The 16,715-nt window shown below is 46.5% G+C and overlaps 1 protein-coding gene across 1 annotated transcript; it reads left to right on the top strand.

The window, feature by feature from the left end:
- Window positions 1-1,119: 1,119 nt before the first annotated feature.
- Window positions 1,120-14,056, top strand: LOC130106748 (5-aminolevulinate synthase, non-specific, mitochondrial-like). The gene is made up of 11 exons (XM_056272982.1): window positions 1,120-1,241; window positions 2,459-2,694; window positions 3,070-3,252; window positions 3,581-3,712; window positions 4,089-4,308; window positions 5,456-5,640; window positions 6,447-6,626; window positions 7,075-7,239; window positions 8,751-9,019; window positions 9,845-10,007; window positions 12,818-14,056. Exons 2-11 carry the CDS (start codon window positions 2,490-2,492, stop codon window positions 12,976-12,978), a joined length of 1,863 nt encoding a protein of 620 aa, XP_056128957.1. The 5' UTR covers window positions 1,120-1,241; window positions 2,459-2,489; the 3' UTR covers window positions 12,979-14,056.
- The last annotated feature ends 2,659 nt before the right edge of the window (window positions 14,057-16,715 follow it).

Genomic DNA, 16,715 nt, shown 5'->3' with positions numbered 1-16,715 from the left:
TCGGCGTGACAGTACCGTCCCACGAGGAGCCAGGGCAACCAGGGGGGATATGCAGGGGAGCCAATCAGGGAGATTGGGCGCAGGTGCGCAGGACAGGGCAGGACAGGGAACCACAAGCCAATAAAGGGGCCGGGGATCAGGTCAGTACCGCATGGACAGTCAGGGTTACTCATGTAAATGGAGCGCAGGTGAGCCGAAATATTGTAGCGAATGCGGTGGGGATGGGCAACCGCAGGAACCGCCGCAGCCGGGACGCGAACCCGTAGCTCCCGCACCGCGGGCGACTACGTGCACCAGTCGGCCCGTTAGCCAAGGGCTACCGAGCCTATTCATCCGCGATCGTTGCAATAGTGTAACGTGCATGGATAAGAAGACACGCTGGCCGCTGGCTGGCGGGTCTGACCCTTTAGTCTAGCGGTTAGCGATGTCTCCTGCGGTGCGGGCGATACGGGTTCGCGTCCCGGCCGCGGCAGTTCCTGTGGTTGCCCCCCAAATTCGCTACAATAGTATACATGGCCATTGTAACTAGTTAATGGTCACGGCAATCTGCATATGAAACCGATCGTTGGTTTCAGTGATGACGCAACTGTGCTGTTGGTTCGGGTAAGGGTCAACCTGTAGATGAGTGATGAAACGTTTTTCTCAAACGCTGTGTCAAATAAATTGATTCAACTTTTCAGAAAGTTCACATGTTGGTTTTTTTTCCAAGTTGAGAAAAACATTTTGTATGGTTTTTCTCCTCCTTCCATTGATTTCCCTCTCGGTGTGAGTTCTTGTACCTTTAAAACCTGTCGACGGCGCCTTATTTGATGACGTATGAGCCACCCTTCCTTATTTTTTTTCCCTCACCCACATTCCGCAAAGACCTGCCCCTACTCGGCCTCTGATTGGCTAGTACTCGTTGGTTAGCTTGCGTAAGGTTAGGTTTAGGGCGGGGTTAGGGTTGAGGCAAGACAATCAGACAATCAGAGGCAGAGTAAGGGGCGGGTCTACGTATAATGCGGGTGGGAAAACAACGCAAACGCGCCTTCAACGCAATCGCTGAAGTCTCGCGTGATTTCCGTCCGGCTGTCCTATATAGGCAGAGCGCCCGGCCCCGTCCTTCCGTTCGTCCTCAGTGCAGGATAACGACTCGAGCCTCCGCCGGCTGCCCCACAGAGCGCGTCGCTTTATTTAAAGTTCAGCTTCGGTCGCCGTGTTGTTCCACCGACAGGAGGGTTTCGCCGGACACATTGTTCTCCGTAAGTCCTTTTCGGGGTAGTTTTCATGTTTGCTGAGAATAACGTCCCTTTAAGCGCGCATCGGCTGGACGGATTCTGACAGTAATTAATCTACCTAGCTTAAAAGCCTGGCGCCTCTGCTCTGTTAGCTGTGAGGCTGTGGGAACGGACTCACCACTTATTATGTACACGTAAACTGAGGTGTAAATGAGTTATGAAGTCTGTTTGGTGACGTGAGCCGCCCCGGTGACGGCCGAGCCTTGTAACGAGGTAACGCGGGTCTTTCAGGCTCCTCGGCGACAGTCGCCGCCAGGAGCAGTGCCACCGGAGGACAGGAGCTCTGCTCCGCGCCTCTTGTGCTCATATGGACCGAGCTGTGCCGCAGGAGACGTCAGGATGGCGCTGATAACGGGATTTATTGATGAGAGACGGTAGAGACGGACCTAAACGAAGCCACGGCCTCGACCGCCGACAGAGACGGGTCGGTCGGAGCCGCAGCCCGGAGTCCCGTGTCAGAACAGCTGGATCCACGGCTCTGGTGCAGCTTCCGGGGCTCTGACATGAATTGGGTTGACGTTGCGTGTGCGAGGTGGTTTTCTCCTCCCGTTACCCGGTGTGTGTGACGGGAGGGCTGGAGGGTTCCTGGAAAACTGCTCTAGGAATTCCGGCGCCTGGCTTTATGCGGGAGTGAATACACCATAACGTCCCTCCAGTCCAGTCCAGTCCTGTCTGTCGCGTTCCCCAGTCTGTTGTACATAACCACCCGCTGACTGCTGGGAACCGGTGATAAATGAAGGATAGAATTATAAGGTGTTGGGGGAAATTTCTTGTTTTTATGCCAACCACGCACCCAACTGAAGAGAAACGTGTGAAGGAAACGCTTTAACAAAACCTGCTGGGGGAGGTGAGGGTGTGTGTCGGGGGATAGAGGTTGTTTGTTCCTGCTTTCTTATCATTGGTAATCATTTATTTGAGTTTTCCTCCTCACACCCTTGGATTTAATTTTTTCCAGTTATGGCCTTAATTCTGCTCATAAGTCAGTTTTATTTGATAGAAATGTTGTTTTTTTTATTATCACAAAGCAAGGACGTGCCTGTTTAGAGCCAAAGGTTGATATGGACAGACCTGTTGTGTTTCTCTGTCTCTCAGACATTTCTAGTAGTACAGATGCTTATTCCAGTGTACTGACAACTTCCTCCTGACTCCTAGTGTTGTGCCACTGTCTTCTGTCTTTCCAGACTTTTAGACAATCAGGTTTCCTCCTCTGTCATGGATGTGGTCATGCGTCGCTGTCCATTTCTGTCCCGGGTGCCCCAGGCCTTTTTCCAACAGGCCAGGAAGTCTCTGGTGGTGTATGCCCAGCGATGTCCTGTCATGATGGATCTGGCATCCAAGCCCTTGGCTCCGGGGCTGGTCCGCGCCCTCTGTTCCTCGTCCTCCCACAAGGCCGAGGGTGCCATGGCTGCCAGTGAAGGTGAGAGGTTTTTTTGTTTGTTTGTTGTTTTTGGACTTTGCTAATGTCCTTGGAAGTCCAGTGGCTAGGTGGCACTGGGCATAATATCCTTGTTAAATGATTGAATAATTGGTGTCTTAGATATTCATGTGAAAAAATGGTTATATTCACCACAGTAAATGATTGATTATTCTAGAAGTATAGAAAATAGTTAACAAACAATAAATGCTCAATAATTGATCACTTTAAAAATACATTGCAAATGTAGAATAACATGTAAAGAAAACAACCTCTGTTTAGCCTGAAGAGAAGCGCTCTAAACTCAAGAGGAACTTAAAGCAGGCAAATATTGACTCATTGACTCCAAGGTTCACTTCAAACTGCTCTCTGTTGCAGGCTCTAAGCAGAATGAATCCTCCAGGTTACCCCCAGGCCATCCCGTGCCACCTTCTGGCCAGGCAGCGGCCTCCAAATGTCCCTTCCTGGCAGCTGAGATGGGCCAGAAGAACAGCAGTGTGGTCCGCCAGGTCAGCATGGAAATCCAAGAGGACGTCCAAGAGATCCGCACCATTCAGAAAGGTGAGAAACTAAAACCGGTTACGTTGAAGGATAATGTTGTGCTATTTGGAAAGCACTTTTAATTCATCTTTAACGGATTTGTGTCTCTTAATGGATGTGCTATGTGAATGCTTTTTGTTTTGATACCCATTGTTTCTATCCCCATCAGACCTAGTGGCCTTAAATATATTTTTATGGTATGCCACGTTGTGTCAGGCTTGAATATGATGTAATCATCTTAAATGAGGAAGCTGGTTAAATTGCTTTGGCAGCCGTTAAGACAAGACGTATGTTAAAGTTAGAATGGGTTTCATGTACTTACTTTTCCTTTCTGTTTTGTCATATCTAGAGGTATCGTCCACCCAGCTGGTCAGCCCCACTGAGGGGAGTGGAGGGGAGCAGAGTACTCTGATGAAGAACCTGCTTGAACAACGGCCAAAACGGGTTTCTCGTCTGCTGCAGGACAACCTGCCAAGCCGTTGTAAGCTGAATGTAGTTTTGTCATTTGTACCCCCGTAGCCGGAAATTATGATTACTTTCTCTAAAGTTTGACACAGACACCTTGGTAGTCTGAAAAACCTTTAGTCATCCACCACTTATCGATCAATATGATCTAGTTGATTTTATCCACATTCAGCGTGATGAAGGTCTGCATGTGACTGGGTCTTTGTCTGCCTAGATATGTTCATCAGGAAGGAGTTGGAAGTGTGTTGGCTTTACTTCTCTCCATACAGAGGGAAACAAAAGCATAATTAATAAGAGCATCCCAAAATTTATCAAATAGTTGGAAGTTTTAAATTCTCTCACTACAAATATGATGCAAGTGTCATATAGCTAACTCTCCTCCCCTGCTGCAGTCTCCAACTTCCATTACGATCAGTTCTTTGAGAAGAAGATTGAGGAGAAGAAGAGTGATCACACATACCGTGTGTTTAAAACGGTCAACCGGCTGGCCAGTGATTTCCCAATGGCTGACGACTACACCCACTCCCTAGAGGACAAGAGAGAGGTGTCTGTGTGGTGCAGCAACGATTACCTGGGCATGAGCCGACACCCCAGTGTCGTACAGTCTATCATGTAAGTGTGTGTGTGGTAAAGATGGAAAGCTTCAAATCATTGTGCATACATAGTTGGTGTGTAATGGCACAGAACATGTCTGTGGTGGTGGAGGATTCTGTTCAAAGTGACCTAAAGTAGTGTGGGCAGCTGGAGGCGAGAGAGTGTGTGTGTGTGTGTGACTGACTGACTTCGGGGCTAAGAGATGCTCATGATATGTTAGAAAACTGCTTTTAGAAAAGGACTGCAGATGAAGCGTCACTCCAAGACTGGTTTAGAAAAGTTTTTTTTTTTGCACTAAATATTCAGGGTTGACTTCTGCTGCTACCTTAACCAAAAGAGTTTCATGATATTAGATTCAAGTTTTTTCCACTGAGGGATTTGCCAGTCACACCTTTGCATACACGCCATTTAATGCAAATTGTATCTGGATGCAGTTCATCCCATTGTATTTACACTTGTCAAAAATGAAGCTCCAGTAGCTTTGGAGTAGTCCAGTTGAACTCTCCTAGTGCTTTCTTCACAAGTTTAAATGTCCTCTTCTTGAGTGAAGCCTTGGTTTTAGCTGGATGTTGAGTTTGGTAGTTGGTGAGACATGAGAGATGTGATTAATGTTCCCTCTGAAAAGAGCGAGATCGCTAACCAGTCCCCTGAGATGCACATCACTGGTGAGGACACACAGGCTTTCCGGTCTTCAACATTGCCGTGGTGGGAAACTTCTGCCAGGGAGGTTGTGGTTCTGTTTGTTTGTACGTTTCTCAGAAAAATGAGGGGAAAACCGATGGACTCGAGTGAAAGTTTGTGAGCAGCAAGGCCTTGGGCAGAGCAACATTATGTTAGATTTGGGTAGTGAAATTCTGTATACTCCTTTTTAAAATCGTCTTTTCCCTAACACTCCGTAGAACTGTATGAGGAAATGTTTGGCATCTCAAACAGTTCTAGAGGAGAGACTTGATGATGTCCCGGTTCAGTCCATAAAACCAGTTTAAACTAATGCAGCCAGCTGGATGACACACATCTTCTCCAGGAAATGTTCTGGTCTACTTTTGTAACTTGACAGTCTGGTTTGGGATGTTGTCGAGGAGAACTGTTCGACCTGGGTGGAGGTTTGTCTTCTTGTCACTCTGTTTAATAAATGAAACTGGCATGGTGTGTGTTTTGTTCCCAGAGATACTTTACGGAAGCATGGATCTGGAGCAGGGGGCACCAGAAACATCTCAGGGACCAGTAAGTTCCACGTTGAACTGGAACAGGAACTGGCTGACCTCCACCAGAAGGACGCAGCTCTGCTCTTCACCTCTTGCTTTGTGGCAAACGACTCCACCCTGTTCACCCTCGCCAAGATGCTGCCGGGTAAAATGTTAGGACAGCTTTACAGTCTAAACTCCAGTCGAAGTCCTGTTCCACACATCCCAGTTCTTTCTCTAGAATGGTACATTTTCAGACCTACAGAAAAATGTCCTCATGTGAGACGTTGCATGTCGAACTCTCAAAATTAGAAAATGTTTTTCGTGTTTCTTTCAGGGTTTTTTTTTTTTTAAATAAAGATGGCTCCATTAGGTGTTAAATTCCCAGTCAAAAATCACTAAAGTTGGGGTGTCCAGGTGGCATGGCGGTCTATTCTATTGCCTACCAACACGGGGATCGCCAGTTCGAATCCCTATGTTACCTTCGGCTTGGTCGGGTGTCCTTACAGATACAATTGGCCGTGTCTGCAGGTGGGAAGCCGGATGTGGGTATGTGTCCTGGTCGCTGCACTAGCGCCTCCTCTGGTCGGTCGGGTTGCCTGTTCAGGTGGGAGGGAGAACTGGGGGGAATAGCGTGATCCTCCCACGCGCTACGTCCCCCTGGTGAAACTCCTCACTGTCGGGTGAAAAGAAGCGGCTGGTGACTCCACATATTGGAGGAGGCATGTGGTAGTCTGCAGCCCTCCCCGGATCGGCAGAGGGGGTGGAGCAGCGACTGGGACGGCTGGGAAGAGTGGGGGAATTGGCCGGATACAATTGGGGAGAAAAGGGGGGGGGATTAAAAAAAAATCACTAAAGTTGAAGGAACTTCTGGAGGTTTCATGGCCGCCAGCTGTAGAAGTATCGTATCTCCAGAATGAGATTAGTCTACAGCGCTCACCACTTTTTCTTTTTTTTCCCCCTGTTTCTCAGGTTGTGAGATCTACTCCGACGCAGGGAACCACGCCTCCATGATCCAGGGCATCAGAAACAGCGGCGCTAAGAAGTTTATCTTCCGTCACAATGACGTGGCCCACCTCCGCCAGCTGCTGCAGAGAGGCGACCCCTCCAAGCCCAAGATTGTGGCCTTTGAGACAGTCCACTCCATGGACGGTCAGATAGAAACTTACTCTACTTATAGTCCTAAAAAAGTGGTTTAAAAACTTTTTTTCCACACAGGCAACGGATGGATATCCTACCAAATATAAGTATTAGGTTTGGGTACTTATGTTTCGAGTCTTTGGTTAAAGGCTGTCCTGTCCCTCCTCATGACCTGTCTTAAACCTCAACTCTTAAACTTTATCCAGATAAATGTGGTCTGTATGGAGGAAGGACAGATTCTAGTTCTATTGTTTGCCTGTACAAAAACCAGACCTGCCGGTTGAACAGATTTCAAAGAGGTTAGGAAAGCAAACTAATCAGAATGGTGTTAAAGACCCTGCTCCTTCCATTGTTGTTGGCTCAGGGAGTTTGTTTTTTTTGGGGGGGGGTGGGTGTTATGTCACTTTTCATTGTTTGGTCTCTAAAAGGCGACCTTTCTCCTCCTCTTGGCGCTCCACAGGTGCTGTGTGTCCATTGGAGGAGATGTGCGACGTGGCTCATGAGTTTGGAGCTATCACCTTTGTGGACGAGGTTCACGCTGTGGGGCTGTACGGCGCCCGGGGAGGGGGCATCGGAGACAGGGATGGTGTCATGCACAAGATGGACATCATCTCTGGAACATTAGGTCAGAATCTGTTCTCCAGTCAAGAGGAAAAAAGGGATGAGGGTGACGATGATGATGATGATAATATTCATGACAAGCTCAGCAAAATGAAGCACTTCGTGCTGTTTGGCGTTACAAGGTGAATTATTAGACAATTCAGGCCCTCAGACTGAGGAAAAACTGGGTACTTTTGAGATATTCAGTTCATCCTTTTGCAAAAACAAATGTCCCTATAGGAACAAAGAGCAGAGGGTTTTGGGTCTTTGGTTAAGGTTTGAAGTTTTTAAATTTCCTCATAGCCATGATGGCCCTTGAAACACTGGCACATTCACTATCTATTTTGCATCTTTTTATTCTTAAGCTATCTTCCAGAACCCAGTAAGAGAAGGAGTACAAGTCATCCATTAGGTGTAGGAGAATTAGGTATGGGATGTTGGTGAAGGCTTGCGAGTTCAGCTGTTAGAACTCACTTTGGCTTTTGTAACTACGTCTTGATTTTCATGTGATGGTAAAAGCTGTGTATAACTGTACAGTGTGAGTTTTGCTGTCCTGTGTTTTCACCAGTTGGATGAGACTGAGTGAAGAGACATTATCCTCGGTAGACTCCTAGCAGGGCCACTCGTGGCTGCTCCAGGTTGCTTAGAGACTGCTGGGTTGTGTGTCGCTGTTATTGAATACCTTCCTGTTATTCAGCTTTTGTTCAGGAGCAGCCCAGTGGCACTCAGGATTACCAGAGGAAAGCTTTCTCAGAAAATACTTGTTTTCCTCTTTGGTGCTCTGTGAGCCCAACACACTGTCCTATTTTTGATAGACGGCATCTGATGATGTGAGCACACATTGAGTTGTGAAGTGTTACGGACGCCCTACTTTCCCTCCGGGGTTATCCTCACCAGCCTCTGCTAGTGAAGACCATTTGAGTTTGGAAATAAGTGATTCTGATTAGAAATTGATTGTATATTTAATCTGACTTTTCTGTGAGCCCCCCCCCCCAGCCTAATAGTCTCATAGGGAATATGTAGGAAGCTTCCCCAGGTTGCCTTGTTAAAGGCACCTTTATTGTCTCCAGAGGTGACCTCGTTCACTGTACACAGTTCATATACAGGTCATCTCGCTGTAATAAACACTTCACCTCAGTACAATTTCTGATTCTCACAGTTCTGTATTACCTGCTAAACAAAGCAGTCCCATCAAGGTAGCTTACATGGTATGTTCAGCCTTAACACACATCCTCCACATTAACACACGACAATACAAGTCCCCCACATTAACACGTGACAATACACATCCTCCACATTAACACACAACTACATGAAAACACAACCATAATACCCCTCATATTAATGCATAACCTCATTAACACACAACCATAATACACACTGTCAGTGGTAACACAACCACTGCACATGCACTCGGGTGCAGCTGTTACTAGACAACACCAACCACAAACCACCAGTATCACATCCACCATGCAGTACTACTAGATGTTCTCTTTAGAAAGAACAGATGATGCCATGTGTACCGTCTCCTCCTAGGTAAGGCCTTTGGCTGCGTTGGCGGCTACATCGCCAGCACCACCACTCTGGTGGACACCGTGCGTTCCTATGCTGCGGGTTTCATCTTCACCACTTCTCTGCCGCCGATGCTGCTGGCGGGGGCCAGGCAGTCAGTCCATACCCTTAAAGGAGAGGAGGGCCGTGGTCTGAGACGAAAACATCAGCGCAACGTCAAGCTGCTGAGGCAGATGCTGATGGACTCCGGGCTCCCTGTGGTGCACTGCCCCAGCCACATCATCCCTGTCAGGGTAACACCAACTTATCTTATTTACTTCTGTCATGTGATGGTATGACAGGCAGCTGGTTGGTTTACTGGTTTATTCTTTCTGGGTTAGGGTAAACTCACCTTTCTGTGTGGAGTTTTAATGTAGGAATGCACCAGTACTGGTATCGGGCTGATGCCTGACTAAGATGGAGTATCGGTATTGGAAGATTTTACCCAAGACTAAAATCAGATACCAAAGGCCATGAGCAATTTGTCATAAATAAAAGCAAAATGGTTTGCTTTACTGCATTTTTTGGCACATGGACGCCTGTGTTTCATTAATGGTGATTAAAAAAAAAAAAAAAAAGTTTCTATCTCAATTATTTTACCCATTGACCCCAAACTAATGGACTAAATCTGCACTTTTCAATAAGAGTAACGGATCGGATTGGTACCTGGTATTGGCCGATGCTTAAAGATTCAGTATTTGCAGTGAACACGTGATATTGATGCATCTTTCCTGACTTGTCCTCACCATGTTCACCTTGGTTTCCTCCCACAGTCCACAGAAACAGATAAAGTCAATTGGAGATTCTAAATTGCCCAAATGTGAGTGGTGCACGAGTAATTGTGTGTGTGTGTGTGTGTGTGTTTAGTTGTGTCATGTGATGTACTGGCCTTGTGTTCACTGTCTCCCTGCCTTAAACAATGCATGCTGGGATAAACACCAGCTCTCTGTGACCCTGGACTGGGTGAAGATGAGGTGTTTGACCCAACACACCTCTACCACATTACAGCATCAAACGGTTAGGTCGGCCCTCTTCTTTCCTGCCAGCCAAGCCTCATGTGTGTTAACTATGATTGGCAGGTGTCGGACGCAGAGAAGAACACGCAGGTGTGTGACCTCATGATGAGTCGCTACAACGTCTATGTGCAGGCGATCAACTACCCCACGGTGGCCCGGGGGGAGGAGCTCCTTCGTATTGCACCGACACCACATCACACCCCTCAGATGATGGCCTACTTTGTCGGTAAGAGAAACATACAGTCTCCCCTGTCCTGTTAACTCGTCACCGCAACTTTCTTCTGATTCCAACTTTGTCCACAGCAGAAATACTCAAAGCCAGTGGAAGTATGAGGATTTCCTCTCATTATCATTTCACTTATTCTCATTTGGCGTTTCTCTTCCATCTTGCAACATGGATGAAAAACGTTTTGTAACGATATCTTTGTACTTCAGTAGTAACCTGTGAAAAGATATTGGAAGTTTCTGATCTGTTCATCGTTCTCTGAGAAAATTATGGATTGGTTCTTTCCACCATAGTTTTGTTGTTTTAACTGACCGTTCAGAAGAGTGTCCCTTGCAGTGCTGTTTAACAACACTGCCTCATGTTCCCCATTAGAGCTGTAAAAATCAACCCATAAAGATTTATGTTCTGAATTAGACATGAGAACAGGTTTTTCTGATCATGGTCCAAATAAGGTCTTACCCAGAGTAAGTATATTTCACACATTTTGTTCATATGTTTAAACTCCAAATCTCCAATCTCCAAATTGTCTTTTTTATCTAAGGTTCTGGAGAGAGTAATTTCTTCTCAATTGATTTCTTTCATGAACACCAATACTGTTTTAATAGTTTCCAGTCTGGTTTTAGAGCACTTCATAGTACTGAGACAGCTCTAGTTAGGTCACTAATGACCTACTGCAGACAGAGGTGACTGCTCAATTTTAGTTCTTTTAGACTTGAGTGCTGCCTTTGACACAGTCGATCACAACATCCTCCTACATCGCATAGAGACTTTGGTTGGCATCAAGGGCTCGGCTCTTATCTTATTACACTCTTACCTCACCAACAGAACCTTTACTGTTGTTCTGGGTAACTCTACCTCCTCAGTGGCTCAGTTGAGTTGTGGTGTCCCTCAAGGTTCAGTTCTTGCCCCCCTTTTCTTCTCTATGTACATGCTGCCCCTTGGCCAGGTCATTCAAAATCTCGATGTGATTTTCCATTTTTATGCTGACGACACTCGGTTATACAGGCCCCTATAACCCACAAATCCTAGCACCCTAGCAAATCTCACAACTTGCCTCTCCTAAATTAAATCCTGGACGTCCGAAAATTTTCTCATATTTAATGATAAGTCTGAGGTCATTCTGTTTGGTCCTGAAAATACCATCAGCCTTTTTGCTACTAATCTTGGTGGTCTGTCAGGTAATCTTAAACGGGCTGCTAGGAATCTTGGGGTAATATTTGATGCTAACCTCAGTTTTGATAATCACATCAAACATGTTGTTCAGTCATGTTTTCTCCAGCTAATCTCCAAAATTAGGTCATTTTTATCAATTACCAATCTGCAAAAAGTTGTACACGCTTTTTCTGTTCTCGGTTCGACTATTGTAATGCACTTTATTCTGGTATCAACAAGGGCTCCCTCCACTGTCTGCAGTTGGTACAAGATGCCGCTGCTCGGCTCATTGCCAGGACAAAGAGGCATGACCAGATCACTCCTGTGTTTGCCTCCCTACACTGGCTCCCTGTCATATTTCAAATTGATTTTAAAATTTTACTGCTCACTTTTAAGGCTATAAATAGTCTTGCTCCTTCATACATGTGTGGTTTATTGACCTGGTATGTCCCCCCTCTACCATTAAGGTCTGCAGATGGAGCCCTGCTAGTTACTGCCAGGTCTCAGTTTGTTACAAAGGGTGATCGGGCTCCTGCTGTTAGAGCCCCACACTATGGAACTCTCTTCCTGTTGAACTAAGACAAACCAAGTCTCTACCTTCTTTTAAATCTCATCTTAAAACTTTTCTTTTTATGAAAGCTTTTACAAATGTTTGATATTTGTTTTTATTTTTACTCTTATTTGATCTTACTCTTATTTTTGCCTTGTCTGTTTTTTTGTTGTTGTGTGCAGCAGTTTGTAACATTGTTTTAGAAAAGTGCTATATAAACAAAATTATTATTAAACTCCCTAATCACATTTGTTCTCAGTCAGTTTTAAAGTGTGTTAGTCCGTATTCAGAAAACTCAGCTGTTAGCTGGTATGACCTCTGGTCTCACATGAATTTCCCCTTTTGGGCTTTATGTGTACGAGCCAAGTTGTGTGGTAAGCTGATCTTATTCATGAAATAACGAGGCTTCTTATCATTTTCATTATGTCCCTTTCAGTCTCCTGTTGACTCCAGCACAGTCATCTGTGATGATGACATGTCTTCATAATGTTACTGCTGAATAGTCCTTCTCTCACTGTCACCCTCTTCCTCTTTCACTCCCAGTTTAACCACAATGTTTGACACAAACCCAAATCATTTCGAAGGAAACTGACCCGTGAATGTGGTCTATAATTAGCAAATGAAAATACATTGCCAAATGTAGCCGCTGAGTTTGGCTGCTCACAGGCGTTGGAAAGAAAGGGCAACACGTTACTTTAATGTGTGTTGTGCTCGGTAATGAGCAGAATCGTGAGCTGGAAACCGTTCCGCCCCCCGCTGCTTATTATACTGAAGCTCTCGTGGAACTTCAGGAGCTGGAACTCAAAATCAACAGTACAGGCTGTCGAAATGTTGGTTCTAAACATGTATCACCCCCACCAGTAGGACTGTAGAAATACTGGGGATCATCATGGTACCGTGTTAAGAATATTAGCTTATAGAAAGGGATAAAAAAACCGGTGGTTTAATTTCTGTGCTGACAGATGCCTGTGGTGAGCTATTGTGAGCGTGTCGGAGTAATGGGTTATGAATAGAAGGTCACTTGTGGCACTATTTGTACACTGCCGAGATGGATGAGGAGTGTGGGGAGTCTGGCTGACGGTTGGTTGGTTGTTTGTGTGTCCAACAGAGAAGCTGGTGGACATGTGGAAGGAGGTGGGCCTGGAGCTGAAGCCTCACTCCTCGGCCGAGTGCACCTTCTGCCAGCAGCCGCTGCACTTCGAGCTGATGAGTGAACGAGAGAAGTCGTTCTTCAGCGGCCTGAGTCACCCCATCTCCGCCTGCGCCTAACAGCAGTCCTACTCACTGTACCGCGTCACTGTCTCTGATAAGTGTCCTAAATATATCTATTATTTAAATACTCTACATACAGATGTGCTATATGAGGCAAATAAAAGATGTGAGGGAGGAGTGGAGGTCTGTGTGTTGTTTGTGATGGACGCTGGATGTATGTTGGATTTTCTGGGGGGTTTCAGACCGTCTGGGCAACATGATCGCTCATGTAAAGCTCAGCACATGTTACTAATTCAGCTTGTTCAAGACCAGGATGACTTCTGACTCACACTTTCATTCTGTGTGGGGATGAATCTGAAAGTGACCAGTAAGCAGCATTTTTTTTCTTTTAATCTGAGTCAGGCTCGGCCTTGTGGGGGACGGGGAACAAAGCTCAATAAATCACAGGACGTTGTACTAAAGTGCATGATCACCAACCAGGTCTCAAAACGCCATCTCAGAAGGCAACAGAAATACCCATGTCAGACAAATACTACAAAAAAAGACAGGTCAAAACAGAGTGCATTAAAGTACAGTAAGCATACAGTACACAGAGTACATGGAAGGACACAGAGTACGTGGAAGGACACATTAGAGGCTGTCTGGTGTTGATTTTTATGCACTGTAGCGGGGTCTGGATGAGATGTGGGGCTGCTGGTGTGGTGTGGAGTCAGAAAGCTCAGGAACATAATGTGACAGAGACAGACGGGTCATCGCTGCCGTGTTGGTTTGTCAACGTTGTCTTAAAACGTGAATAAAGTTTGACACTTGTTGCGAGTGCTGGGTTCAGGGCTTCCCTCCAGACAGTAAGCCAGCCCACATGGCTCACATGTTGTACTGGCAGCTTGACAAAACCACATGTATGGGGAGGGGAATGCAAGTTCATTTGAAAGCAAGCTAACTCCGAACCGGGTCTGTCCGGGTTTGGAGCAGCACTGTACTAGTCCAGCTAGCAGCTCTTTTATCAAGATCAGTGTAAACTTTCTAAATCGTTAACTTTTAATTTCTTTTTTTTTCTCGTGTGTCCATCTAAATGAGGTGGCTGTATGTCTCTTATGTGTTTATTTGTGCTTGATGCCACTGTCCTGGTCTTTTTGGGGGGGGGGGAGGGGGGTACACTGGAATAAATTCATATGTTGACTGCCATTTATAAACTGCAAAATTCCAATAAAAAAGGTGAAAAAGTTGTTAAAGAAAATAAAACTGAAATGAAACACTATTTGTTATTGTAAATAAGCACACAATGAAACTCTTCCTCTGTTTCTAAGCCATCCTATGATATGACACACACACACACACACAGCAGTATAGGAGCAGTGGTCAGGGGCACAGACAGGAGGATTAGCCTAGCATACACGTCTTCACTAACGACATAACTTTTACGAAACAAGTCCCCTTTACATGTCACAGTGCTGCTGACCTCTGACCTCCCAGGGCGTGACTGCAGCTCGGGTTAGGGTTGGAAAATATAAAAAATGTTTGTCACCGTTTCCACAGAAGACCTTTCATTTCACGTGTTGGGCCTCCAAAGGGTGCTCTGGAAGGAAGCCCGGTCAACTTCAACTTCTTATGTATTTAGAGTACAATAGAATCGACTGTGCATAACTGTAGTCCACTGACTTCCTGTTTCTACTGCAGCGGTCAGACCAGTTTCCTGTTTGTTGCTGCAAGATTTACCATGGATACATGTCAACCACGTGCACACAACTGTCCACACACTTCCACCTGCACCTACAAGCAACCTTTCACCTGCACCTACAAGTAACCTTTCACCTGCACCTACCAGCAACCTTTCACCTGCACCTACAAGTAACCTTTCACCTGCACCTACCAGCAAACTTCCACCTGCACCTACAAGCAACCTTTCACCTGCACCTACCAGCAACCTTTCACCTGCACCTACAAGTAACCTTTCACCTGCACCTACCAGCAACCTTTCACCTGCACCTACAAGTAACCTTTCACCTGCTCCTACCAGCAACCTTTCACCTGCACCTACCAGCAACCTTTCACCTGCACCTACCAGCAACCTTTCACCTGCACCTACCAGCAACCTTTCACCTGCACCTACCAGCAACCTTTCACCCGCACCTACCAGCAAACGGGTGAAAAGTTTCAAGTTGTTCACCCGTTGCTGGTAGGTGCAGGTGAAAGTGTGTGGACAGTTGTGTGCATGTGGTTGACATGTATCCATGGTAAATCTTGCAGGCATCGTGAACAATATGGCGTTGTCAATAGCACACGCCAACATACAGGAAGCTGGTGTGACCGCTGCAGTAGAAACCGGAAGTCAGTGGACTACAGTTGTGCACAGTCGATTCTCGTGCTCTGGCCCTCGCCTTAACTCAAGGGGCACAGAACAAGGACACTCCACCCCCAAAAGAACACACTATGTACACATGAATTCATGCGTTATCTACACAATATACAGTACACAATACCACAGCAGTGTAAGGAGCATATGGGTGCCTCAGCTCCTGATTGTCTGTGGAAAGAAACTACTACTCAGACGGGTGGTGTGTGATGTGATGCTGCGGTAAAGTGTTTTAGGTGGAGGGAGCGAGAACAGAACATGACGGGGGTGGCTGGCGTCCTTCATGATGTTTTGGGCTTTGGTTTTGCAGCGAGTGGTGTAAATATTATGGGGTTGTGGTAGTTCCATGCCGGTGATGTTTGCTGCTGTGTTTGCAGTCCTCTGAAGCTGTCTGTAGGCCTGGTCTGTCAGGCTGTCAGACCACACTGGGAGACAGCCTGTCAACACACTCCAAGGCACTGAGATAAAACCTCATAAGGGTCCAAAACTCTCGAGACGCCTCAGGACATCCAGTCTCTGCTGTGTCTTCAGGGTGCAGTTGGTGTTGAGAGACCATGGGAGGGTGTCTGAGATGTGGAAACCAAGAAATCTAAACTGTCCACAGTTTCAACACATGACCCGCTGATGGAAACAGGAATGTGATTTCCTCTGAGCTTTCTTCTTCTTCTTCTTCTTCTTTTTCTAGCCAGTTGTACTTGGCCAATTACCCCACTCTTCTGAACCGTCCCGGTCTCTGCTCCACCCCCTCTGCCGACCCGGGGAGGGCTGCAGACTACCACATGCCTCCTCCCATACATGTGGAGTCGCCAGCCACTGCTTCTTTTCACCTGACAGTGAGGAGTTTCACCAGGGGGACGTAGCGCGTGCGAGGATCACGCTATTCTCCCCAGTTCCCCCTCCCCCCTGAACAGGCGCCCCAATCGACCAGAGGAGGCGCTAGTGCAGTGACCAGGACACATACCCACTTCCGGCTCCCCACCCGCAGACACGACCACTTGTGTCTGTAGGGACGCCCGGCCAAGCCGGAGGTAACACGGGGGAACAGTGTGATCCTCCCACGTGCTACATCCCCCTGGTGAAACTCCTCACTGCCAGGTGAAAACAAGCGGGTGGTGACTCCACATGTATCAGAGGAAAACAACAGACCAGATTCACAAACAGGAGATATACTGCTTTAAAAACCAGAAACGGGACCTTAAAACCAACTCTGATCTAATCTGTGAGGTGGACACAGACAGCCACGAAGACTCGGCTGAAACGAGAAACCGTTTCAGTCATCCCGTTGTCTCTGGTTTGAGTTTCCTATGCTGTAACACAAGCAAAATGAAATAATAACACTGATGATGGTAATGGTACACATCAGGAGAGGAACCATACAAAAACCCGAGTCATCCAGGGTCACACTCATTCCAGTGTTTCTTAAGAGCCGACTGTCGTAAAA

This window comes from Lampris incognitus, chromosome 2 (assembly GCF_029633865.1).
Source record: "Lampris incognitus isolate fLamInc1 chromosome 2, fLamInc1.hap2, whole genome shotgun sequence".
In the NCBI taxonomy this organism is placed as follows: Eukaryota; Metazoa; Chordata; class Actinopteri; order Lampriformes; family Lampridae; genus Lampris; species Lampris incognitus.
This window is presented reverse-complemented; position numbering and strand designations above follow the sequence as displayed.

Coding starts and splice junctions, on each gene's coding strand:
- LOC130106748 (XM_056272982.1), top strand. CDS start 2,490: ATGGATGTGGTCATGCGTCGCTGTCCATTTCTGTCCCGGGTGCCCCAG. Junction 5,641..6,446: donor CCTCGCCAAGATGCTGCCGG/GTAAAATGTTAG, acceptor CCTGTTTCTCAG/GTTGTGAGATCTACTCCGAC. Junction 6,627..7,074: donor GACAGTCCACTCCATGGACG/GTCAGATAGAAA, acceptor GGCGCTCCACAG/GTGCTGTGTGTCCATTGGAG.